Source organism: Aquarana catesbeiana, linkage group LG03, assembly GCF_042186555.1.
Source record: "Aquarana catesbeiana isolate 2022-GZ linkage group LG03, ASM4218655v1, whole genome shotgun sequence".
In the NCBI taxonomy this organism is placed as follows: domain Eukaryota; kingdom Metazoa; phylum Chordata; class Amphibia; order Anura; family Ranidae; genus Aquarana; species Aquarana catesbeiana.
This window is the reverse complement of record NC_133326.1, coordinates 423,541,893-423,569,345: the sequence shown is the minus strand read 5'-3', so window position 1 is coordinate 423,569,345 and position 27,453 is coordinate 423,541,893. Positions and strand designations below refer to the sequence as shown.

The 27,453-nt window shown below is 44.6% G+C and overlaps 1 protein-coding gene across 2 annotated transcripts in view; it reads left to right on the top strand.

Annotated features, from left to right (window-relative positions):
• LOC141132411 (A disintegrin and metalloproteinase with thrombospondin motifs 2-like) overlaps positions 1–27,453 on the top strand; it is a 1,679,109-nt gene that overhangs the window by 1,059,979 nt on the left and 591,677 nt on the right. For both annotated transcript variants that reach the window (XM_073620760.1, XM_073620761.1), the window contains exon 10: positions 5,365–5,478. In XM_073620760.1, the coding sequence (XP_073476861.1) occupies positions 5,365–5,478 (114 nt within the window). The remainder of the gene's footprint in view (positions 1–5,364; positions 5,479–27,453) is intronic.

Below are 27,453 nucleotides of genomic sequence, written 5' to 3'. Positions count from 1 at the left end.
AATTTTCAAAAAGATCGGAAATTTGAAAGAACGAAAATCCAAAAATTTGAAAATCCAAAAAACAGAATGAAAATTTGAAATAGCAAAAATCCGAAAGAGCAATAAACATTTGGTTAATTTTTGTTATAATTAAAATATTATGTTTATTACCATTATTCTAGTTTTTTATTATCTATTAATAATAAAAAAAAACTATAATAGTTATAAACTATTTACCGTATTTATCGGCTTAAAATCAGGGGAAAATCGTGGGTGCGTGTTATACGCCGATCCCCCACCGATTGTGAGCTTTTTGGCGGCTTTCGGCCACTCTCGGCAGCTCTCGGCCGCTTTCGGCCATTCTCGGCGGCTCTCGCAGTCCCGCGCGAGCCGCCAAAAGTCGCCCAGAATGGCCAAGAGCCACCGAAAGCGGCCGAGACACGCCGAGAGCCACCGATAGCGCCATTTTTAAACGGCAGCTCTGCAAATGACACAGGGGCAAGGCTGCAGATTGACACTCACAAGTTAAACTGAAAAAACTGTTTCCTCCAAATTACACAATCATCCTGGAACCCCTCAACCTGCCTTGTTGAGAATCCTGGCGACACCATCACAAGGAACCGTACTGTCACAATAGATATACACTATATATACTGTGCATGCTGTGAAGGCGTTTACCTACCACTACTGATTGATACGGAGAGTGTCAAGTGACTTGTGGTTCAAGCTTGTTGCATCTAGCCTCAGGTATATATATGTATATATATAAACTATACAAACTGCTAACAAAAGGAAAACATAACCCCTCAATGTTGGGTGGATAAAACGTGTAACACAATGTAAATAATTGTTAAAAAATGGATATATGTGCTAAGAATGGTCAAAGGATGTGCAGAATACCTAAGTTGCAAAAGTTGTTATCACAAAATAAAATTGGTAAATAAAACACCAAGCATTAACAAAGGTGAATGATCAATCAGGTGTATATAAAAAAAAAAAAAAAAAAATGTATGTGTGCAATGAAAGATATGAGTGGATATACCTAAAAAAGAGGGCAAAACACCGTGTTGCCCACTGGAAATAAATATGTGTACTGGTAAAGCTGAATCGTGTTGGAAAATTTATATGTGAAAAAATGTAAGAATATATATAAAAAATGTGGAAATATGTATAATAATCGGCATGTGATGTGCAGACAATCTAAGTGCACAAAAAACAAAAAGGTGAAAAAACCAAAAAGAAAATGAGAGTCCAAGCAACCAGATCAATTATTAAAAAATATATAAAAAGTTATTATATCCGTGAATAAAAAACAGTTCTTATGCAGCCAGCTGATATATCTTCAAAGGTTGCGGATAGGTCTGTCCCAATGAGTATATGTTGTCCCGTGTGGAGTCCCCTCTAGTGCCCCCACTCACCAGAGTGCCCAACCCCTGCAGGGGTAATGAGCATGTAGATGATCCGATGATCCAAGCGGTTGGTGTCCCCTTCACCACCTAATTTCCACCTGTGTCACCCGATCACTGTGTGCTGGTAAGCTTCAATCTTTCTCTTCCTTATGGAATGGGGAATAGGGATCTTCATACACCCATGCCACACCTAATGTCACAATGTGTTCAGAGTAAATCCCATGGTGGTTCTGCGACAAAGTAGGATTTCCTAGTCTATGGATAGTGTAGGACCCACTAATCATTGAATACTTTGTCGCAGAACCACCATGGGATTTACTCTGAACACATTGTGACATTAGGTGTGGCATGGGTGTATGAAGATCCCTATTCCCCATTCCATAAGGAAGAGAAAGATTGAAGCTTACCAGCACACAGTGATCGGGTGACACAGGTGGAAATTAGGTGGTGAAGGGGACACCAACCGCTTGGATCATCGGATCATCTACATGCTCATTACCCCTGCAGGGGTTGGGCACTCTGGTGAGTGGGGGCACTAGAGGGGACTCCACACGGGACAACATATACTCATTGGGACAGACCTATCCGCAACCTTTGAAGATATATCAGCTGGCTGCATAAGAACTGTTTTTTATTCACGGATATAATAACTTTTTATATATTTTTTAATAATTGATCTGGTTGCTTGGACTCTCATTTTCTTTTTGGTTTTTTCACCTTTTTGTTTTTTGTGCACTTAGATTGTCTGCACATCACATGCCGATTATTATACATATTTCCACATTTTTTATATATATTCTTACATTTTTTCACATATAAATTTTCCAACACGATTCAGCTTTACCAGTACACATATTTATTTCCAGTGGGCAACACGGTGTTTTGCCCTCTTTTTTAGGTATATCCACTCATATCTTTCATTGCACACATACATTTTTTTTTTTTTTTTTTTTATATACACCTGATTGATCATTCACCTTTGTTAATGCTTGGTGTTTTATTTACCAATTTTATTTTGTGATAACAACTTTTGCAACTTAGGTATTCTGCACATCCTTTGACCATTCTTAGCACATATATCCATTTTTTAACAATTATTTACATTGTGTTACACGTTTTATCCACCCAACATTGAGGGGTTATGTTTTCCTTTTGTTAGCAGTTTGTATAGTTTATTGATTTATTCATTATCATTCTCTATCAGTGAACAGCGCCAATCCCCTATTTCTTTAGACTACACTATTATTGGATTGCACCATTGGTGCTTTCTCTTTTAGGGGGGCTGCAGTTCGGTTATAAGCCCGTCCTAAGCGCGGAACACCATTATATACATATATATGTATATATATATATATATATTATAGTGTGTGTGTGTATATATATATTGACGGTACGAGGCTCTGTTGTCATGAAGAGGACATGGGATTTGCACACTTGCTGAGTGCGCAGCTATGAAGCATTAATTTTGCTTTGGCACATTTCTCCAGATTTTGATATTTCTGGATGTGGTTCTGTACTTTGGAGATTTCAAAGCGCCTTTGGAGGGAAGAAATCGCTAACCCAGTGTCCGGGTTTTGTAGTCAACCAGTGGGGTGTGAGCTCAGTTGCACATAGTCCTTATAATGTTGTCTGCTGAGAGCTGCAGGTTGAGTGGAGGGTCATTGGAGCAGTGGCTGCCATTGAGAGACAGAGAGTCTCTGTGGGGATAGATGCTGTGTGCGTTATAAAGGGCTCAAGACTGTGTGCATGAAATAGCCAGTGGTTTTGGAGACCAAACAAGCAGATGCACTGCTGACCAGAGAGTCAGGTTGCTCAATAATTTTTATTTGTATTTTGCTGGAGAAAAACCCCATGTGCAGGAAAGCTTATGTTGGACTTTGTTACTGCATTTTTTTTAATAAACATGGGCTACCAGGCCCTTTAAATATAGTTTCTGTCTGCTGTGAATGCATTGTTAAAAATGTATCTACCAATGAGCTAATGATACCCTATGTCACAATATATATGTAGCGCACTACCCCCATAGGAGCTGCTGGGTGTCATGACCTTGCAGTAATACATTCATGACCTGTCTGTCTCTCTGGTCTGTGTATCAGCCTTGAGGCTTGTACTCTCACACCTGCATGCTTAAGTAATCTTCCCTCTGTGTGGCTCCACCCTAGCCTCAACAGGAACCACTATTTAACACCGTATTCTCCAAGCCTGCCTTGCCGTGCAATATTGTGTGTTTGGGTTCCTGTTTGCCGTGTGCTCTAAGTTTGTCTCTGTCTCTGTCACCAATCTTGGCGTGTTCCCGACTATCCCTGTCTGCTTGTGACCTTGACCTTTGGCACGTTCTCGATTATCCCTGTTTGCCTGTGACCCTGACTTTCGGCGTGTTCTCTGTTATCCTTGTCTGCTAGTCGCCCCGACATTTGGCCTCCTTACTATCCTTGCTGTCCTGGGCTGCTGTTTCCTCTCCATCCTCCTGTAGCCTACCGTGAGCGTGAGCTGGGAGACCCTGGGGGCCGCGACCTGGAGCCAGTTGCAGCCCAGTCCATCCAGGCTCTGGTGAACACCTGCTGGCTCTTAGACTCCACGCCCTGGGGAATCTATGCTCTAACTCACTGTGGGATCCGTGTTGGTGCTCCGGGGACTTGCCTTCCTGAACCACCCCGAGTTCCATCCACAGCAGTCAGCCTTAGGGTCCACTATCATAGCGGTGCACTCCTGACCCCAAGGAGGTGCATCTGTCACTTGGATACAGGTGACCTGACACTGGGTAGTTCATTCTTTTCTGTAGTATGTTCCCGTTACCCCCCTTCACTGCATAAATCATACAGCAAACACTCCAAAACAGTAAAACATTAATTTTATTTTTTTCTCTTGCTGGTGGAAAAGAATGGGCGATATGGACAGCCTATATCTGCAAGAGATATGAGTTGCTTTGGTTCCGGTAATGGTCTGCATATCTTCTCCCTCCTGTCTACTACTTCCCAACCGTACAGCATTTCCAAATTTATGTCCGAAGAACTCTGAATAGAGTTCTTAGACTGACTGTTTGGATTCCTCCAAGGTGATAACTATTTAAGACTCCACGGTCAGCACCTTAACACCCTCAGTCTTTGGAATTACTGTTTCCCTGGGTTTACACTCACGTGTACTCCTGAGCAACCGTCCATGCTTGCCATAGAGGGTCCTCTCCCAGTCCTTCTTCTGATGGTAGTAGCAGTCTCCTCCTGTTAAATATTGCAGATTTCTTCTGTTATCTCCTCCACTTCTCCTCCTTACAAGGCACGTTCCCCTCCCCAGTGGGGAGAGCTCTTGAGCTGCACCAGCTTCTACATACTGTCTTCCATTGCTATATCTTTCCCATCAGCCAGCCTCCTTTGAGCATGTGACCCACAGTTTATATAGGCCTGAAAGCCCCTGCCCATTCAAATTAATGATTGGTTCAGGGTGACCTATACAATTAACTGTATCCTGTTCCAAATTTACCTGCCCTCCAGCACCTCTCACTGGACAGACAAGGCATCACTCTCAACAGAATGCAGGTGGTCACACCCCCAATTCTACGCTGTCATTTCTCCCAACCAAAATAAACCCAACCAGGCTTAAACCAACAGGGTAATGCCTGGAATTTTTACCTGACACTAACCTTCACTAAACTAGTTAGCACACACCTAAGTAGGTGGGCGCTACATATATGAACAAGAAGCACTAGGGAGCAATAAAAACAAGCTACACTAAACGGGAAAACCAAATTTTAATGATGAATAAATACATAAATGAAGTAACAATACTTTCAAAATAAATAAAAATGGAGTTAAAAATTAAGAATTTAAACCTTGTTAAAATAATGATGGATAATAAATGAGTTGCTTCAATAAAGTAATAGTTTTACAGTATACCAGCTGGAAACAACTTATTTCTGATAACCTAAAATTGCATTTTGTAAAATATTGAATAACATTTTGACCGTTTTGTTTATCCTCAGTTTCGAACATTTGACCCCTGCAAGCAACTTTGGTGCAGTCATCCAGACAATCCATATTTTTGTAAAACAAAAAAAGGTCCTCCTTTGGATGGAACAATGTGTGCTCAAGGAAAGGTAGGATTATTTTAGATCATTATATTTGTACTACGTTGGAGCCCATTCACTTTAGCACTGTGTTGTTTATGAATGTCTGGTAATGCATGTTACGGTAAGACAGCATGTTCAAAAAGAACTACAACCTAGTCAACAGACATGGCCTTTTTTTCAAAGCAGTGCACTATGGCATCGCATGTGCATTGTGGTGTGCTGCAGTATGGGTGCCACTTTATTAGAGCATTGGGATTCCAATCAAATTATTCACACCACAATTGTAATATGCACCTAGTGAAAACAGAGTGCACTTGTATACATATATCATACAGTATACAGTGCTGATCTAGCTGTGTTATAGACTAAAGTGTCATGTTTATGCCATGTTTACGCCATGTTTAGCCATGCAAGTAGAATGCAAAACTGGGCGCTACTGCAGTATTTTACAAATTATTTCGATTAGTTTACCTACTGATGAAATCAAGAAACATCAATAGATTTGTTTTTAACAGTTTTGTAACATCCAAATAACAGTGACAAGAAGAAGGCTTGGCTATGACGATGCTTACATAGGTCGATGAGAAGACTACATAAGAGAAGCAGACTGGAAGGCAGCTGGTTGGATAGTGGAGGCTAGAAACATAGTTGAAGACACAGGAAGGGCTGAAGGCAAGTCACGATCAGGAGCCAGGTCAGGGTCACACCAGCGATCAACAGAGACAAGCTGTTGTCAGAAACTAGCTAAGGTATCCAGCCCCCTTCGAACTCCTGGTCAGCCTACCAATTGTCTGATTTTCTAAAGTCCATACCAGATGTTAGACCACTGACCGCCTTTGAGCGTCTCTGTGCAGACTGCAGCTATGTGCCACATTTGTTGTCAGTCCTTTATAAACAGTTGAACGTGCCTCCGGAAGGTTATATCCCTTCATATATTTGCCAGTGGGAATCAGATTTACAAATCTTCTTTTCGAAGCAGCAAATTAATAGGATCATCACTCTTGCTCATAAATCTTTCATTGCCAACCATTTTCAGGAACAGGGCCACAAGCTCTTATCTAGTTGGTATAGGGTCCTTGTGCTACTTGACAAATTCTACCCTCAAATCTCTAAGCTTTGCTGAAGCTGTACCAAGAAGCCCGGCACAATCCTACATATTTTTTGGCAGTGCCCTCTGCTTACATTTCCAGTTCTGGAAAAGGGTGAGGAAAGTAGTCAAACAACTGACATCAGTTGACCTTGGCACGGACAATTTGGAATATTGTCTACATCTAAACTCTGTTCCCTTGCGCCGTTACATAGTCTCTGACTGTGCATTTGCTGAATGCTGCCCGGGCATTTGCATGGAAGCTTACTACCCCACAAACTTTAAAACATTGGTTTACCAAACTAGACTAAATCAGAATGATGGAGATTTTAACAGCATTTCTTCATAGAAGAGAGGATCACTTTAGACATACCTAGTTGCAATGGACAGCCTTTACGGTGGTACACCATAGCCCTTAGTCCCCTTAGTCCCCCCCCAGAAGAGGTGCAGGAGGTGGTTTCTGTGATAGAACATTATACAGAGGCTTTTAATTCCAAAGTCAATCATGGAAAGACTGAAGTTTTCTGGATGGGTGTGGAGGGTGAATGCTTTCAACTTCCAGATGCCTTCCCAGAGCTCCAGCAGGAAATTGAAGTATTGGAGATCAAATATGGTCCTGGTGAATATGGTCATTGAAATTGGGAAAGCAGACTGGTGGATGCCAACACCAAAGTAGCTAGCTGGCCGAAATGGAAGCTTTACTTGAGAGAGAGGGTTGACTTGATAAAAAATAAACTGATCCCTGTCTTTTTATATGTCAGCTTGGTCTGTATCTTGCTGGAATCTCCCAATGCAGGGGTCCACATCTGGTTTTTCCAACTGTTATGGGAAAATGGGCTGAACCTGAATCAAACAAAATGTAACTTACCTGTCCAACCCAATAGTTTTCTTTTCTCTGATCTTTTTAACAACTTCAGCCCCGGACAGGGGCGGACTGACAACTCATGGGGCCCCCAGGCAATAGGAGATTCTGGGGCCCCCTGTCCCCGCTCATGTGTTCCCAACCACACTCAAGCCACACCCACACAAATCCCCACCTACATTTTGCACTGCCCACACTACATGCGTTCGTCACAGAATTTCTCTGCACTATGTTCAAAATAAATGTTTATTATAGAATATAAAGCAAAATAAACTTACATTAAAGAAAGTGCAACAACGGTACATTTCCAAAATGAAAGTGATTGTAAAGGCTCGGTTTTTGTTTTTTTAAATAACAAACATGTCATACTTACCTCCACTGTGCAGCTTGTTTTGCACAGAGTGGCCCCGATCCTCATCTTCTGGGGTCCCCCGGTGGCTCTCGCGGCTCCTCCCCGCATCAGATAACCCCCTAGGAGAAGCGCTCTCCCGGGGGGTTACCTTGCGGGTGCGCTCCCGTGTCCAGCATTTGCGTCTATAGACACATGTTTACATACATGTGCTTGTCTAACATAAAGCTTTCCATATAGAGCGCGTGCGGGGGTCATGGGGGTGCTTTACATTTTTTAAAATTATTTTTATTTACTTTATATAAAATTTTCACTGATCACCAATGTAAGGGGCATTCTTCTCACTGACCACCAATGTAAAAAGCATTCTTCCCACTGATCACCAATGTAAGGCACATTCTTCCCGCTGACCACCAATGTAAGGAACATTCTTCTCACTGACCACCAATGTAAGGAACATTCTTCTCACTGATCACCAATGTAAGGGACATTCTTCTCACTGATCACCAATGTAAGGAACATTCTTCCCACTGACCACCAATGTAAGGAACATTCTTCCCACCGATCACCAATGTAAGGAATATTCTTCCCGCTGACCACCAATGTAAGGAACATTCTTCCCACCGATCACCAATGTAAGGAACATTCTTCCCACTGATCACCAATGTAAGGAACATTCTTCCCACTGATCACCAATGTAAGGAACATTCTTCCCAATGACCACCAATGTAAGGGCCATTCTTCCCAATTTTTCTTTATTAAAAGTCTTGCAATCAAAAAGCATAAAATCACTATATATAATATACATAAATATATACATATTTACATAAATGAAATAAATACAGCAAATCTGCTCTCAAACAAAAAATGACTTTACAGCAAAAACAAAACTCATCATGAACATGTCATTATTGGGGATAATCTTACTACGACTCACACCACTACACCAGACATCAAAACTGTGAGGTCAAGAAACAAACCCGCACCCATTATGCATGCAGCCCTTCTTCAAAAAAGAAGATACTAACCAACAAAAGCTAAAGGAGTGAAAGAAACAGAAAAAGAAAAGAGCTCCTCACCCAGAGATGGGCAGTTCACCAAAGGTAGGTCTGATATTCCTCCACGCCCTTTTCCAGACCGCCCGAGGCTCCCTGCCCTTCTCAAGACCCCGAATTTTCCCAACCTCACCCAGAATATCGTGCACCACCACCTCAACAGAGAGGACTTTCTTCCGCAGGGTAATTTGGCACTGTGCATTCCATGTGAAGTAACGGACAACTATACTAACTAAAAACAGTGTATCCAAATCAAAATGCCAGCGAATCGTACACCCACTCCGCATAACTCATGCGATAGAAAAAGGGGATGTCTAGAGTCCTCCCCACCCTTTTATACACCTCTATGTTAAAGGGACACTGCAGCAAAAAGTGGTCCATAGACTCCACTTTACCAACACACTCCACTCTAGGACAATCCCGATCATCCACAGGGTGATGCTTCAAGTTCCCTCTCACATAGAGCCTTCCATGGAAAGCAAGCCAGGCTTGATCCCTAAACTTCAAGGGGATTCTTACTAAATTGATTAAACGCAACCCCTCACATTACAGAGCCTGGGCAATCCCTTAAGGCCAGTGACACACTGAAAGCAGAGCTCAAAATCCTCTTCTCCAGAAGCTTCCTGGGGAGGGACTTGATATCCTCCACTGTCACCTGCCACTGCCGAAGTATTTTCAGACACGGGGCAACATAAGCCGGGAGCTTGCCATGTCGGACTCTCAGACTTTTCACTGGACCGCCATCTTCCCAGCATCGCAGAAAAGGCCTAAAACAAGATTGGAAAATGCCCACCCATCCCAGCGGGTTCTCTGCTAGCATGTTACCAAGATTGTACTTTAAAAAGAGCAGAGAAAAGAAAACTATTGGGTTGACCATTCCTAGGCCACCCTCCCGCCTAGACAGGTAAGTTACATTGCGTTTGATCAGGTTCAGCCTACTTCCCCATAACAGTTGGAAAAAACAGCTGTACACCCTTGCATAGAGAGATGCTGGCAAGATACAGACGAAGCTGACATAAAAAAAAAGATTGGGACCAGGTACGTTTTGATCAAGTCAACCCTCTCCCTCAAGGAAAGCTTCCATTTCTTCCAGCTTGCTACATTGGCATTGGCACACACCAACCTGCTTTCCCAATTTTGATGACCATAGTCACCAGGACCAAATTTGATGCCCAACACTTTAATTTCCTGCTGGGGCTCTGGGAAGGCATCCGGAAGTTCGAAGCTTTCACCCTCCTCGCCCATCCAGAAAACTTCACTCTTTTCATGGTTGACTTTAGAACCAGAAGCCTCCGTGTACTGCTCTATAATAGAGACCACCTCCTGCGCCTCCTCTGTCCCAGAGACAATAACAGACACATCATCGGCATAGGCCACGACCTTCAAAGGTGGCACACCAGCAATGCCCAAAGGCACCCCGCACAAACATCCACTCTCTAGCCTTCTTATGAAGGGGTCGATTGCGAATACATATAACAGGGGGCTCAGAGGACATCCCTGGCACACACCAGAGCCAACCTCAAAAGGCCGTCCAACCCAACCATTAACCAGTGGGAAGCTCTCAGCCCCTCTATATAATGTCTTCAGCCAATCTATAAACCTCCCCTGCAGGCCGTATCTACCAAGTAGCAAATACAGGTACTCGTGATTGACTCTATCAAAAGCCTTCGCCTGATCCAATGCCAGCAAGTACCTTCTCCATCCAGCAGCCCTGCATCGTTCCAAAGCCTCCCGGACAGCTAAAACCGCTGAAAAGGTACTTCTACCTTGGACTGAGCAGTGCTGATGACTGGACAACAAATCGCCTGCCACTGATGACAAGCGCCAAAATAGAATTTTCGCCAGGATCTTTCTATCAACATTGAACTATCAACATTGAAGACATTCTATCAACATTGAAGACTGATGGGGCGCCAGTTCTCAATCATTGAGGGGTCTTTACCTTTTGACAGAAGAATCACAGCGGATTGCCTCATGGAGGGTGGGAGCGAACCCTCTTCTAGACAGCTGTTATAAACCCTGCTAAAAAGGGAGCCAGAATGGACTTAAAACACTTGTAGAATTCAGCTGTCAACCCATCTGGGCCAGGCAATTTTTCGGTAGCCAGCTTCTCTATAGCATGAACTACCTCATCCACTGAAATTGGTTCTGACAAATCCATCAAAGGCAATGTGCCATTTCCCAATCCTGGAGTAGAATCCAGAAAGCTTTCTATCCTGTCCCGACAAAGGTCCTTTCTTCCCAGAAGGTCTGCGTAATATGATCTGAAGATCTCCAGGATCCCTGATCTGGACTCCACCAGGGAACCCATACTATCCTTCAGGCCTATGACCGTCTTAACTGCTATGCCTTGCTTACAGTTCTGGTAATGATCAGGCAAGTGATATTTTCCATAATCCCTCTCCAGAACCAAGGAGGTATGCCGGTCGTATTGACACTTCCTAAGAAGAAACTTCACCTCAGAGATCTCCTCTATACGAGACAAGATGATCAAGCTTCCTCCGCAAATGCTGGTAGGCGATGTACATACCAAGCTGCTTCTTCTTACTTATGGCCTTGAAAAGTCCAATTGCCCTTTGTTTCTCAAGTTCCCACCACTCTGACTTACTGTTGCAAAAGTCCAGAATAGAAACCTGTGCCTGAAAAAAAATCCTCAAAGAATTGTCTTACCTTTACATCTTCCAGGAGAGCCGAATTCAGTTTCCAGGTACCCTTTCCCCTGGGTGGAGTGTCCGAGGCTTTCAGAGTCACAGACAGCATACAGTGGTCAGAACTCTACCACCCTCAACTCAGGAGCTGAGAAAGCAGAGTTCTCCTTTAAAATAAAAACTATCTATCCTACTCTGACTATTCCCTCTCTGAAATGTGAATCCCGTGCTGCCAGGGCAGTGCTTAATATGCACATCTACCAGGCCTGCTTGTCTCACCATATCTAAGAAAAACGCTATCGTAACTCAGCTTGTCTATGGAGCCTCTCCTGTCTTCAGGCCTAATTATGGTGTTAAAATCACCTCCGAAGACAACCTGCTGGGACATAAAAAGGAAGGGCTTGATCTCTGTGAGGAGGCATTTCCTGCCCCATTTTGACTGCGGTCCATAGATATTGATCAGGCGCAGGTCCTGCCCCCTAACAGAGACATCTAAGACCATGCATCTCCCCATTTCTACCTCAATTACCCACCGGCATGTTACCATATCGGTTTTAAAAAGGACCGCAACTCCGCTGCAGGGCTCAGCCGCAAGAGACCAAAAGGAGGGACCGCATCTCCTCTCCCTTTTTGCTAGATGGACATCGACCAAAGTATTGAGCCAGGTCTCTTGCAAAAATAAAATCTCGGCATCAAACTCGCTGAGCAAAAATAAGGCAATATAACGAGCTCTTGCAGATTTAATGCTGGCAGCATTAATGGTCGCCACCTTTATCGGAGCGGGAACTGCCATCAGGATGATTGGGGTAGTCGTTTCTTAACCTTTGCCACACTCTCATCACCAGAAACAGCTCTCTTCAGACTACGTGACTCCCCCTCATCTATGGGTGATAAAGAGAAGGATAGATCAGACATCTCATCACCCGACAAAACTGAAAAAGTATTACCAAGAGGAACCCCTCCTGGGACCAACTCTGAGGAAGAAATGACCACTTTACTTGTCTTCCTCTTCTTCTTTTTCTTCCTCCTAAACTTCTCCCACCCCTCATCATCCGAATCCCCCTCAATAGAGGGTGAGACATGGGATATGGACACCTTCCCTTCAACCCCTCCCCCATCCAACACCCCCACACTCCCCTGACCACGTTTGCGCTGTTGAGGGACAGGGACTGGAGGCCGAGAGGGAAGATCCGCTAAACCTGCCCCCCCAACAGCTTCTGCTAGTCTGGGGGATCTACGTACAGTAGGATTAGGGACCACCACATGGGGGACAAACTCAGGGATCACATTACTAGGGGAAACAGAATCCGAAACAACACATGTAACAGACACAAGAGGGACAGACTCAGGGACCACATCACTAGGGGAAACAGAATCTGGAACAGATGTAACAGACACAGGAGGGGCAATAACAGTTTCCTCCCTAACTTTAGCGGCCTCATCCTCTTTATCGCGCCTCTGCAGCTCAGCCGCCAATCCTGGCAAGTTATGTAATGCCTCCGGGCACTGACTATAAGCATGACCGAGCTTCTGGCACAAATTGCACCGAATCTCGGTACAATCTTTGGCCAAATGGCCCAAATCCTGGCATAGTGAGCACTTCTTGCGAGTACAGGTAGATGCAAAATGGCCTTTGTCACCACATTTATTACAGACCTTAGGTTGACCCTGGTAGAAAATGGTCAGCCTATCCCTCCCCAGAAAAGCTGAACAGGGCAGGTGTTGAACTACATTGCCCAGCACCCCCAATTTTAGTGACACTGTCCAGGCCCCTGTCCATATCCCATGCTGATCAAGGACCTTCCACAGTGGAGCGAGGACCTCACCATATCGGCGTAGCCATACTATCAAATCAGCCTCTGGTATGGATTTGTTACGCACCAGGATCGTCACCAATTTTATCAGAGGCTGCCTTGAAATCACCTTTGGCACCAAACCACTCCACTGTGGAAGGCCCTTGCACCTACTATACCTCTCCCAAAATAAATCCAAACCCTCAGGCTTTACAAAGGACAAATCATACTCATAACTCCTCACTGAGCAAATCAAAGCAAATATATCCGATGCTTGAAAACCCATTTCCAAAATCAGCTCAGCCACCCTCCCCCTCCCCCTTCAACTGAACAGATTCGAGATTAGATTGCACACCTGATGAATCTTTCTTATGCTGAGCAGAAGAAATGTCATTTTTACCTATAGCAGCCACATTAACCCCTTCACCACCACCACCCACCACCAACACATCCTTTGCTTTATCAGTATTATTGCTGTCATTATTTTTTGGCACATTCAAAGTTCCTGCCGTGTCCTCACTCACTGCTGTCCCCATACACACCTCACCTCCAGGCAGACTCTTCTCCTCCATCAGGACAGGACTATCAGCTGAGCAGAGTGAAGGTTGTTCTAATACAGCAACAGGTGAATCATTGCAGGAGACTTCCATGGCTGTCTCCACTTCACATGCTGCACTGTGCTGATCCCCTCCCCCACCTGCATGAATCAACCCAGGTGCAGATGAAACAGGCTCTTTGGAGCTGGCAGCCATCTTGCTTGTAGGACTACAGGTGTCAGCAGGAGCAGCAAAATCCACGTCCAGGGTGTTTGATGCAGATCCATCCACATTGCTCTGGTGAGCTGATGACACCTCTGCCAGGGGTTTTCTCTCCATGTCTGCAGAGGGTTTCTCCACAGCAGAGACTCCAACAGGCAGCTGCTTGCAGAGCTCCTTCCCTTTCTGTTTCTCAGCCGAGACACCATCCACCACAGCCGGGACACCATCCACTACAGCCGGTGGGGCAGACAGTCCCGACAGACCAGTGCTGGCTCTGCCGGTCTGTAATCCCTCTGCTCATCCTCAGGGACTTCTGGTTCATCAACAGACCTGTCTGCCCTTAGGGGTGACTCTACCTGCTTGATGAACTTTAGGGTGCCATGTTCACTCTCAATCCCCTGGCTGGTTGCCGCTAGCGATTCCCCAGCCTGACATGGGGGGAGAGATGCAGAGGCAGATGAAGCCGGGATGTCTGTTACCTGCGGCTGCTGATCCACAGAACTCACTGATGTCTGGCTGGTAAATCTCCTCTCATTGTTAAACTTTTCTGCAAAAGCTCCACTTCTGTCTTTCAATTGCTCCAAAAATAAAGATTGTTTCTTTACTTTCTCCTCCAACTGCTGTAACTCTGGCTTCATGGCCAAACGATTCTTACTCTAGGCCTATAAATACTTGGCCCTGAAGTTTTTATGTTCAGCTTTTAAACATTTAAGTTTCTCCTCAGCTCTTCCAATTGTTTGAAAGCGATCAATGATCTTCTGTCTGTAGACATCCACATTCTCACCAGGGCCTGGACCCACAGTCAGATCCTCCCCATCCACCTCCGCACTAGGCCCCATATCATCAGGGGAATCCCTCCCAGGGCCTCCCCCAGGATCAGGCATTATTCCTGGGCCAAGCTAGCAGGCAAGGCCCAGGACTGAAAAAGGCTGGTTCTCACAGAGAGCTCTTTGGGTGTGTCCTCTTCCTCCTTCCCACTGAACATCAATGTAAGGAGCATTCTTCCCACTGACCACCAATGTAAGGAACATTCTTCTTACTGACCACCAATGTAAGGAACATTCTTTCTGGTGACCACTGATGTAAGGAACATTCTTTCTGCTGACCACCAATGTAAGGAACATTCTTCTCATTGATCACTAGGGATGAGCTTCGAGTTCGAGTCGAACTCATGTTCGACTCGAACATCGGCTGTTCGCCAGTTCGCCGAATAGTGAACAGTTTGGGGTGTATGCGACCGGTCTAAACTATGTGGCATGTTCACCAATGCCAGGAGCCTGGCGGACAAGATGGGTGAACTAGAGATACTGTTGTACAAGGAGGATTTGGATTTTGTGGGAATTTCAGAGACCTGGTTCAACAGCTCTCATGATTGGCTGGCAAACATTCAAGGGTATACCCTATACCGCAAGGATAGAGAGGGTAAAAAAGGGGGAGGGGTATGCCTATATATCAAGAATAATGTACAAGTGAATGTGAGAGATGACATCACTGAGGGGGCTAGGGAGGAGGTGGAATCTTTAAGGGTAGAGCTCCAAAGGGATGAAGCTAAGGGGAAAATAATACTGGGAGTATGCTATAGGCCCCCTAACCTGAGGGAGGAAGTGGAGACGGATCTCCTATCACAAATTGGATTAGCAGCAAGGATGGGAAGTGTTATCATAATGGGGGATTTTAATTATCCAGACATAGACTGGGCGGAGGGAACCGCGCATTCATTTAAGGCTCGCCAGTTCCTTAATGTCTTGCAGGACAATTTTATGGGTCAGATGGTAGACGCACCAACTAGAAATAAAACATTACTAGATCTACTGATTACCAACAATACAGACCTGATAACAGATGTGGAAATATGGAGCAATTTAGGTAACAGCGATCACAGGTCAATTAGTTTCAGTATAAATCACACAAATAGGAGACATGAAGGGAACACAAAGACACTGAATTTCAAAAGAGCCAACTTCCCTAAACTACAAACCTTGCTAAAAGGCATAAATTGGGATAAAATATTAGGAACAAAGAATACAGAGGAGAGATGGGTTTGCTTTAAGAGCATATTAAATAAGGGCATTAGCCAATGTATCCCATTGGGTAATAAATTTAAAAGAGCGAACAAACATCCTGGATGGCTTAACTCCAATGTAAAAATGCATATAAAAGCAAAGGAGAAGGCCTTCAAAAAATACAAGGTTGAGGGATCATCCACAGCATTCAGAATTTATAAAGAATGCAATAAGAAATGTAAGGGTGCAATTAGGATGGCTAAGATAGAACATGAAAGACACATAGCGGAGGAGAGCAAAAAAAATCCCAAGAAATTCTTTAAATATGTAAACAGTAAAAAAGGGAGGACAGACCATATTGGCCCCATAAAGAATGAGGAAGGACATCTGGTTACAAAGGATGGGGAGATGGCAGAGGTATTGAATTTATTCTTCTCCTCAGTCTTCACGAGTGAATCGGGGGGCTTCAGTAACCAAAACTGCAGTGTTTATCCTCATGACACAACACAGGAAGCACCTACATGGTTAACAGAGGACGGAATTAAAATTAGACTTGAGAAACTTAACATTAATAAATCACCGGGACCAGATGGCTTGCATCCGAGGGTACTTAGGGAACTCAGTCAGGTGATTGCCAGACCGTTGTTCCTGATTTTTACAGACAGTCTATTGACTGGAATGGTACCAGCTGATTGGAGAAAAGCCAATGTAGCACCAATATTTAAAAAGGGCCCAAAAAACATCCCTGGGAATTACAGACCAGTTAGCCTAACATCAATAGTATGTAAACTCTTGGAGGGGATGATAAGGGACTATATACAAGATTTTAGTAATAAGAATGATATCATTAGCAGTAATCAGCATGGATTCATGAAGAATCGTTCTTGCCAAACCAATCTATTAACCTTCTATGAGGAGGTGAGTTGCCATCTAGATAAAGGAAGGCCCGTAGACGTGGTGTATCTGGATTTTGCAAAAGCATTTGACACAGTTCCCCATAAACGTTTACTGTACAAAATAAGGTGCGTTGGCATGGACCATAGGGTGAGTACATGGATTGAAAACTGGCTACAAGGGCGTGTTCAGAGGGTGGTGATAAATGGGGAGTACTCAGAATGGTCAGGGGTGGGTAGTGGGGTCCCCCAGGGTTCTGTGCTGGGACCAATCCTATTTAATTTGTTCATAAACGACCTGGAGGATGGGATAAACAGTTCCATCTCTGTATTTGCAGACGATACTAAGCTAAGCAGGGCAATAACTTCTCCGCAGGATGTGGAAATCTTGCAAAAAGACCTGAACAAATTAATGGGGTGGGCGACTACATGGCAAATGAGGTTCAATGTAGAAAAATGTAAAATAATGCATTTGGGTGTCAAAAATATGAATGTAATCTATACACTGGGGGGAGAACCTCTGGGGGAATCTAGGATGGAAAAGGACTTGGGGGTCCTAGTGGATGATAGGCTCAGCAATGGCATGCAATGCCAAGCTGCTGCTAATAAAGCAAACAGAATATTGGCATGCATTAAAAGGGGGATCAACTGCAGAGATAAAACGATAATTCTCCCGCTCTACAAGACTCTGGTCCGCCCGCACCTGGAGGGACGTACTGGAAATGGAGCGAGTACAAAGAAGGGCAACAAAGCTAATAAAGGGTCTGGAGGATCTTAGTTATGAGGAAAGGTTGCGAGCACTGAACTTATTCTCTCTGGAGAAGAGACGCTTGAGAGGGGATATGATTTCAATTTACAAATACTGTACTGGTGACCCCACAATAGGGATAAAACTTTTTCGCAAAAGAGAGTTTAATAAGACTCGTGGCCACTCATTACAATTAGAAGAAAAGAGGTTTAACCTTAAACTACGTAGAGGGTTCTTTACTGTAAGAGCGGCAAGGATGTGGAATTCCCTTCCACAGGCGGTGGTCTCAGCGGGGAGCATTGATAGCTTCAAGAAACTATTAGATAATCACCTGAATGACCGCAATATACACGGATATGTAATGTAATACTGACACATAATCACACACATAGGTTGGACTTGATGGACTTGTGTCTTTTTTCAACCTCACCTACTATGTGTTTGCGGCAAATTCGAAAGCCTTTAAAAGTCTATGGGAGAAATCAAAAGTGCTAATTTTAAAGGCTTATATGAATGGTATTGTCATAAAAAGTGTTTGGGGACCTGGGTCCTGCCCCAGGGGACATAGATCAATGCAAAAATGTTTTTTAAAAACGGCTGTTTTTTCGGGAGCAGTGATTTTAATAATGCTTAAAGTGAAACAATAAAAGTGTAATATTCCTTTAAATTTCGTACCTGGGGGGTGTCTATAGTATGCCTGCAAAGGGGCGCATGTTTCCCGTGTTTAGAACAGTCTGACAGCAAAATGACATTTCAAAGGAAAAAAAGTCATTTAAAACTACTCGCAGCTATTAATGAATTGCCGGTCCGACAATACACATAAAAGTTAATTGATAAAAATGGCATGGGAATTCCCCACAGGGGAACCCCGAACCAAAATTGAAAAAATAAATGACATGGGGGGGTCCCCCTAAATTCCATACCAGGCCCTTCAGGTCTGGTATGGATATTAAGGGGAACCCCGGCCAAAATTAAAAAAAAAATGGTGTGGGGTCCCCCTCAAAATCTATACCAGACCCTTCAGGTCTGGTATGGATTTTAAGGGGAACCCCGCGCCAAAATTAAAAAAAAAAATGGCATGGGGTCCCCCCAAAAATCCATACCAGACCCTTATCCGAGCACGCAACCTGGCAGGCCGCAGGAAAAGAGGAGGGGATGAGAGAGCGCCCACCCCCCTCCTGAACCGTACCAGGCCACATGCCCTCAACATTGGGAGGGTGCTTTGGGGTAGCCCCCCAAAACACCTTGTCCCCATGTTGATGGGGACAAGGGCCTCATCCCCACAAACCTTGCCCGGTGGTTGTGGGGGTCTGCGGGCGGGGGGCTTATCGGAATTTGGAAGCCCCCTTTAACAAGGGGACCCCCAGATCCCGGCCCTCCCCCCTGTGTGAAATGGTAAGGGGGTACAAAAGTACCCCTACCATTTCACAAAATAACTGTCAAAAATGTTAAAAATGACAAGAGACAGTTTTTGACAATTCCTTTATTTAAACGCTTCTTCTTTCTTATATCTTCTTTCTTCTATCTTCTATCTTCCTTTGGTTTCTTCCTCCATCTTCTTCTGGTTCTTCTGGTTCTTCCTCCGGTGTTCTCGTCTGGCATCTTCCTCCGCGGCGTCTTCTTCCCTTCTTCTCCTCGGGCCGCTCCGCATCCATGATAGCATGGAGGGAGGCTCCCGCCGTGTGACGCTTCTCCTCTTCTGACGGTTCTTAAATAACAGGGGATGGGGCCACCTGGTGACCCCGCCCCCCTCTGACGCACAGGGACTTGATGGGGACTTCCCTTTGGCAGTCCCTGTGATGTCAGAGGGGGCGGGGTCACCCGTTACATAACCCCGCCCCCTCTGACGTCATGGGGAACGCCACAGGAAGTCCCCGTCAAGTCCCCGTACGTCAGAGGGGGGCAGGGTCACCGGGTGGCCCGCCCCCCGCTATTTAAGAACGTCAGAAGAGGAGAAGCGTCACACGGCAGGAGCCTCCCTCCATGCCATCATCAGGTGGGAGGGCCAGGATCTGGGGGTCCCCTTGTTATAGGGGGCTTCCAGATTTCGGCTACCCCAAAGCACCCTCCCAATGTTGAGGGCATGTGGCCTTGTACGGTTCAGGGGGGGGGGGCGCTCTCTTGTCCCCCCTCTTTTCCTGCGGCCTTCCAGGTTGCGTGCTCAGATAAGGGTCTGGTATGTATTTTTGGGGGGACCCCACACCATTTTTTTTTTTAATTTTGGTGCGGGGTTCCCCTTAAAATCCATACCAGACCTGAAGGGTCTGGTATAGATTTTGAGGGGACCCCACGCCATTTTTTTTTAAATTTTGGCCGGGGTTCCCCTTAATATCCATACCAGACCTGAAGGGCCTGGTATAGAATTTAGGGGGACCCCCCACGTCATTTTTTTTTACATTTTGGTTCGGGGTTCCCCTTATCAATGAACTTTTATGTGTATTGTCGGACCGGCAATTCATTAATAGCCGCAAGTAGTTTTAAATTACTTTTCTTCCTGTCATTTTGCTGTCAGACTGTTCTAAATACGGGAAACATGGGCCCCTTTACAGGCATACTATAGACACCCCCCAGGTACGAAATTTAAAGGAATATTACACTTTTATTGTTTCACTTTAAGCATTATTAAAATCACTGCTCCCGAAAAAACGGACGTTTTTAAAACTTTTTTTTGCATTGATCCATGTCCCCTGGGGCAGGACCCAGGCCCCCAAACACTTTTTATGACAATAACTTGCATATAAGCCTTTAAAATTAGCACTTTTGATTATTCATGTTCGTGTCCCATAGACTTTAACGGTGTTCGCGTGTTCGAACAAATTTTTTGCCTGTTCGCAAGTTCTGGTGCGAATCGAACAGGGGGGTGTTCGGCTCATCCCTACTGATCACCAATATAAGGACCATTCTTCCCACTGACCACTAATGTAAGGAACATTCTTTCTGCTGACCACCAATGTAAGGGACATTCTTCTCACTGACCACCAATGTAAGGGACATTCTTCTCACTGACCACCAATGTAAGGAAAATTCTTCTTACTGACCACCAATGTAAGGAACATTATTCTCACTGATGGTTCTTTCCGCCAAAGTGTACAGATATCAGTGTATAGATGTCAGTGTTGTATATAAGGAATAGCTCTCAGTATACAGATATCAGTGTTAGGGAAAAGCACTCAGTGTATAGATATAAGTGTAACACATAGGGAATAGCACTAAGTGCTATTCCCTATATATAACTGAAATCTATACACTGAATGCTTTTCCTTAACACTGATATCTGTATACTGAGGGCTATTTCTAATATACAACACTGATATCTGTACACTGCGTGACACTCAGTGTACAGATATCAGTGTACCAGGGAATAGCACCTGGTAGATGGGCACTGGGGAAGAAGGAACACTCAGTCAGCCTGGCTGGTGATCATAGACATGCAGTGATTACACACTGACTGACCTGCTGCTGCACACAAGGCAGGTCAGGTGACTGTCCCCAACATGATGACTCCACTCTGTCCTCACTCTGCAGCCTCCAGCTCTCTCACTGGCTTTCCCCCGCAGCATGGATGTATGCTGTGGCCCCGCCCCTCTGCTGAATTCCCCAGGAGGAGAGGTGGCCGGAGCGCCTGTCACTGCTATCATCCTCATGGTCCATGATCGCTCTGTAATTCCAGCCTAGCACCCGAGTCCTCTCATATAGCCTCACTAACTTTAGGCAGGGGTGACATCGCTCACTAACTCCGCGGTGCATAAACTTCCCCAATCCTGCATGATAAGCTGTGGGCACATCCAGGGGCAGACTAACAGAGGCGTAGCTAGTGAAAATGGCGCCTATGGCAAGCACTGAAACTGCGCCCCTGTCAAAACAAACAGAAAAAAAACAGCTAACAAAACTACAAGTCAAGCTCTTTAATCTTTTAATTAACAAATTATGGATTGGCACTACATAAAGTGCCCAAAGGCCCGATGGGTCAGTCCACCCCTGCTCATTAAACAGTCTACATTCAGTGAAAGTTCATGTACTGCAAACTTTGCACTGCATGAACTTTCACTGAATGTAGAATGTTTAATGAGCTTGTTGAACAAATCACTTTATTTATGATATCTATTTATTTAATCCATATTGAGCACTATATTTGATTGGCTGCTTCTGCTTGGCACACACGCACAATCGCACATGATGATGACTTTAGATTGTGCATGTGTGCCAGGCCTAAGCAGAAGCAAACAGCTAATCAAATATAGTGCTCAGTATGGATTTAAAAAATATGCATAGCCATAGACATCATAAATAAAGTGTAATAAAGTGATTTGTGCAGTGCAATAGCAGAAACTACTTTTAAGTAGACTGCGAATGCGACTACAGGAGATGACCAGACTGCGGATCCGACTACATGAAATAAGCAGAGACTGCGGATGCGACTACAGGAAATAACCAGAGACTGTGAATGCGACTATAGGAGATGACCAGACTGCGGATGCGACTATGGGAAATAACCAGAGACTGCGGATGCGACTATACGAGATGACTAGAGACTGCTGATGCGACTACATGAAATAACCAGAGACTGCGGATGCAACTATACGAGATGACCAGAGACTGCGGATGCGACTACAGGAAATAACCAGAGACTGTGGATGCGACTATAGGAGATGACCAGAGACTGTGGATGCGACTACAGGAAATAACCAGAGACTGCTGATGCGACTACAGGAAATAACCAGAGACTGTGGATGCGACTATAGGAGATGACTAGACTGCGAATGCGACTACGGGAAATAACCAGAGACTGCGGATGCGACTAAAGGAAATAACCAGAGTCTGTGGATGTGACTACAGGAAATAACCAGAGACAGCGGATACGACTATATGAGATGACCAGAGACTGTGGATGCGACTACAGGAAATAACCACAGACTGTGGATGCGACTATAGGAGATGACCAGAGACTGCACATGCAACTACAGGTAATAACCAGAGACTGTGGAATGCGACTACAGGAAATAACCAGAGACAGTGAATGCGACTATACGTGATGACCAGAGACTATGGATGCGACTATAGGAAATAACCAGAGACTACGGATGCGACTATAGGAGATGACCAGAGACTACGGATGTGACTATAGGAAATAACCAGAGACTGCGGATGCGACTACAGGAAATAATCAGAGACAGTGAATGCGACTATACGTGATGACCAGAGACTATGGATGCGACTATAGGAAATAACCAGAGACTGCAAATGCGACTATAGGAGATGACCAGAGACTGCGGATGCGACTATAGGAAATAACCAGAGACTGCGGATGCAACTGCGGGAAATAATCAGAGACTGCGGATACCACTACAGGAAATAACCAGAGACTGTGGATGCGACTATAGGAAATAACCAGAGACTGCGGATGTGACTACAGGAAATAATCAGAGACTGTGGATGCGACTACAGGAAATAACCAGAGACAGCGGATACGACTATACGAGATGACCAGAGACTGTGGATGCGACTACAGGAAATAACCACAGACTGTGGATGTGACTATAGTAGATGACCAGAGACTGTGCATGCGACTACAGGTAATAACCAGAGACTGTGGGGCCGGGTTTTCGTGCGGGGCGAGGGGAGGCTTTTTGCTATAATTAATATCCTCAAAATTAAAAAAAAAAATTTCTTCATCAGTTTAGGCCAATATATACTCTTCTACATATTTTTGGTGAATAAAAAAAATAAATTGCAATAAGCTTATATTGATTGATTTGCGCAAAAGTTATAGTGTCTATAAACTATGGGAAAAATTATGGCATTTTTATTATTATTATTATTATTATTATTAGTAATGGTGTTGATCCGCAATTTTTAGCAGTACTGTGACTTTGCGACGGACAAATCGGACACTTTTGGGACCATTGACGTTTATACAGCGATCAGTGCTATAAATATGCACTGATTTCTGTGTAAATGTCACTGGTAGGGAAGGGGTTAGCACTAGGGGGCCATCAAGGGGTTAAATGTGTGTTCACTCAGTATGTTCTAACTGTATGGTGATAGGACTGACTGGGGGAGGAGACATATTGTTGTTCCTACTTAGTAGGAACAAACAATATGTCTCCTCTCCCCTGACAGAACAGGGATTTGTGTGTTTACACACACAAATCCCCATGCTGTCTCTCGTGCATGCGATCACGCGCATTGGGTACCCCTCCATGCAGCGCCCCCTGGCGGCTTTGAAAGGGAAAGCTGTACTCGTACGGGTTTTGCCCAGGAGAGCCAATGTGCCGCAGTATATCTGCATGAGCTGGTCGGGAACCGGTTTAAATACAATCTCAATATAATCTCGATAATATGTTAGCAGAGACCCCACTGGGCTGGTTGGGTAATTTTCAATCTTAGTTTTAGCCTTTTCTGCAATGCTGGAAAAATGGTGGGCCAGTGAAAAGTCTAAAAGTCAGACATGGAAGACAAGGCATGATAGTATAGTTGTCTGTTACTTCACATGGAATGCAGTGTCAGATAACCCTGCAGAAGAAAGTCTTTCCTGTTGAGGAGGTGGTGGAGCATGAGATTCTGGTGAGATTGCAAAGATTCAGGGGGGAAGGGGGTCTTGGGCAGTCTGGATAAGGGTGTGGAGGAATATCAGACATGCCTTTGGTGAACTGTCGGTCTCTGGGTGAGGAGCTCTTTTCTTATGCTGTTCTTTTCTCTCCTTAGTTTGTGTTGGTTAGTATCTTCTATTTGAAGAAGGGCTGCATGCATGTGGGTTTGTTTCTTGACCTCATAAGTTGATGTCTGGGTTAATGTTGTGATCCTTAGTAAGATTTATTTTCCCCCCAGTAATAATATTGATTATTTTATATGTTCTGTTCAGTGGAAAAGGGGAGGAGAGCAAGGGTTACCAGTAGGAGTGATGAGGGAGAGCAAGGGTTACCAGTGGGAGTGATGAGGGAAAGCAGAACTGACTAGTGGAAGTAACAGATGAGAGCAGAGGTGACCTGTAGAAATGAAGGCAGAGAGCAGGGATTATCAGTGGAAGTGAGAGATGAGAGCAGTAGTGACCAATAAAAGTGAGGGGGAGAACAGAGGTGACCAGAGCAAGGAGGGGATAGTGACCAGTGGAAAGAGGAGGGAAAGCAGGTGTGGCCAGTGGAAGGAGGGTAAGGTGACCAGTGGAAGTGAGGGGGAGAACAGGAACCAAGGGAAAGAGGGGGGAAGGATGAGGGAAACGTGGAAAGATGTGGGAGAGCAGAGGTGACTGTGAAAGGAGGGGGAGAGCAGAGGGGACTAGTAGAAGTATCAGGGAAGAGCACAGGTGACCAATTCAAGGAGGGACTGGGGTTACAAAAGTGACCAGTGGATGGAGAGGCATGCTGAAGTGACCAGTGGATGGAGGGAGGCATGCTGACCCCCAGTATGCAGGGGCCACATTGACCACCACAATAAAGGGGCACCCTGACTACCAGTACACAGGGGGCACAATGATTGCCAGCATACATGGGTCACACTGACCACCAGTATACAGGGGGCACACTAACTACTAGCATACTAAGGGCACACTGACCACCTATGTAAAGGGGGCATACTAAGAAAGTAATGTTGTACACAGTCCTGAACCCTACTCTCTTATACTTACTGTTCACGTCTTCACTCTATACTCTAATGCATGCTCTCAATTTTTCGGTCGGAAAAAGTTCCTATCCGAAAATGCGATCGTCTGTGGCAATTCCGATGCGCAAAATTCCTACACATGCTCGGAAACAATTTGATGCATGCTCGGAAGCATTGAACTTCATTTTCTCAGCTCGTCGTAGTGTTGTACGTCACCGCGTTATTGACAGTCGTAAGTTCAGCGAACTTTTGCGTGACCGTGTGTATGCAAGGCAAACTTGAGCGGAATCCCGCCGTCATATCTTTTTCTGATGAGAAGTTTGATCGTGTGTACGCAGCATAAGTTGCATGTGTCACAATGAAGGGGGAACACTGACTGCTATACTCCTGGGGGTTGTTATGCAATGTTGGGGATTAATTATTGTGCAATGCTAGGAGTTTATTGTGCCAGGTCTGGGGTTTCATTGTTGTTGAGTGCTGAGGGTTACATTTTGTGATGTGATGGAGGTAATTGTGCAGTATTGTGCTGTGCTGGGGGTTCATTTATGTGTCAGGATTAATTATTGAGCCACGTTGGGAGCTAATTATTGTGCCATTCTAGGTGTTCATTTTTACCATTCTGAGTGTTAATTGTGCTTTGCTTGGGTTAATTATAATGCAACTGTTTGGGTTTATTATTGTGCCAGGCTGGGGTTCATTTGTTGTTGTGTAATGCTAAGAGGTTAATTATTGTGCAGTACTGAGGTTTTTACTTTTTGTGCTGTATGGGCGGTAAATGATTGTGCCATTGAGGGGTTTAATTTTTGTGCTCTGTGGGGGGTTAAAGTGATTCTAATAGCAAGTCTCTTGCTATGGGGCACTCGAGCCATGCTCCTGTGAATGGACATTGTCCTTTTGCACACATAGAGTGTGACTCGGCCCACCCCCCACTCTCTCCTCATTGGCTCACTGGCCATTAAGATCAGGGCTCTGTGGGGCCAAACCATCACTTCCAGGACTCCTTGTTCTTTACGTTGAAGATAGTTCTTAATAACATTGTCTGTATGTTTGGGGTTGTTGTACCACTGCAGAATAAATTTGGGGCCAATATATATGTGTGCAATTCTGCGCTTAGATTAGTGTATCACAAAATATTTTAAAAGAAAAAGCTGCTAGAAAAGGTTTAAAGATACAAAACCTCCAGCAAACATCAATATGTAATGTGCAGCGCTGTTTTACAAATAACAAAAAATAAATCAATCAACAGTCAGTCCTCAGATGCTCAATAAAATGTCTACAAGAGTACAGTGTTTCAGAACTCCAGAAAAGGCTCCCAGAAATCCAATAGCAATAGAAGTGAGTTTGGATGCCTATCGGAACTCCATTGCTCTCACACAAATGAGAAGCCAAAAGTGCTTTAGGGATAAACCACAAACATGCTTTCAGTAAGTGGGGCAATCACGCTATTGTCTCCAGCTCCACTTTGGCTTCACTCTTGGCACAAGTAATCTGAGTTTTGCTGCAGGGCCTGTGTCATGTCTAGTAAGTTGCATCAATGGCATTTTTCTAGACTTGAGCCCCTGATCACACCAGTGCAACTTTGAAATTGCGTAATTTCAGCGCGATTTCAAAGCTGCACATCTATGGGATTTGCTCTGCCGATTCCATTGCAGCTTGCTACTTCATTTAACATAAGTCTGCAATGAAATTAGCAAAAAGTAGTGCAGGAACCTTTTTCATAATCGCTGCGACATGAGTCATGGCAATATGACTGGTTCCATTGCTGGCAATGGGCTGCGATTTGTCACGTGATTTGAAATGTCAAGAATGGGGGCTGATTTACAGATGGCTTATAAATTGTAGACAAGTACTTTATGCTTCTTTTACTTTTGTCCGCATATAACGTTACTCACACAGTGCTGGAACAAGATACCACAAGAGCGCCTCTCGCCTCCTCCCAGCACAGCGCCTCAGCTGTGGGCACTCACCTCCTGGAGCTCAGAGAACGGAAAAGACAACACTGGGAGCTCACAGCTGTTTGCAGCCCTAAAGTTCTGTAAAATAGCGCTGCCAGTCACCCACCTCCCTGATAGTATGACATGATGGATAAGTATCTGCCTGTATTTATCAGCATTAGGGACACCATTGATCCTGACTAAATAGCCAACTCTTTTTGAAGAAATGCAGGCCCAAACTTGCAAGGAACCTCCACCATGTTTCACTGTTGC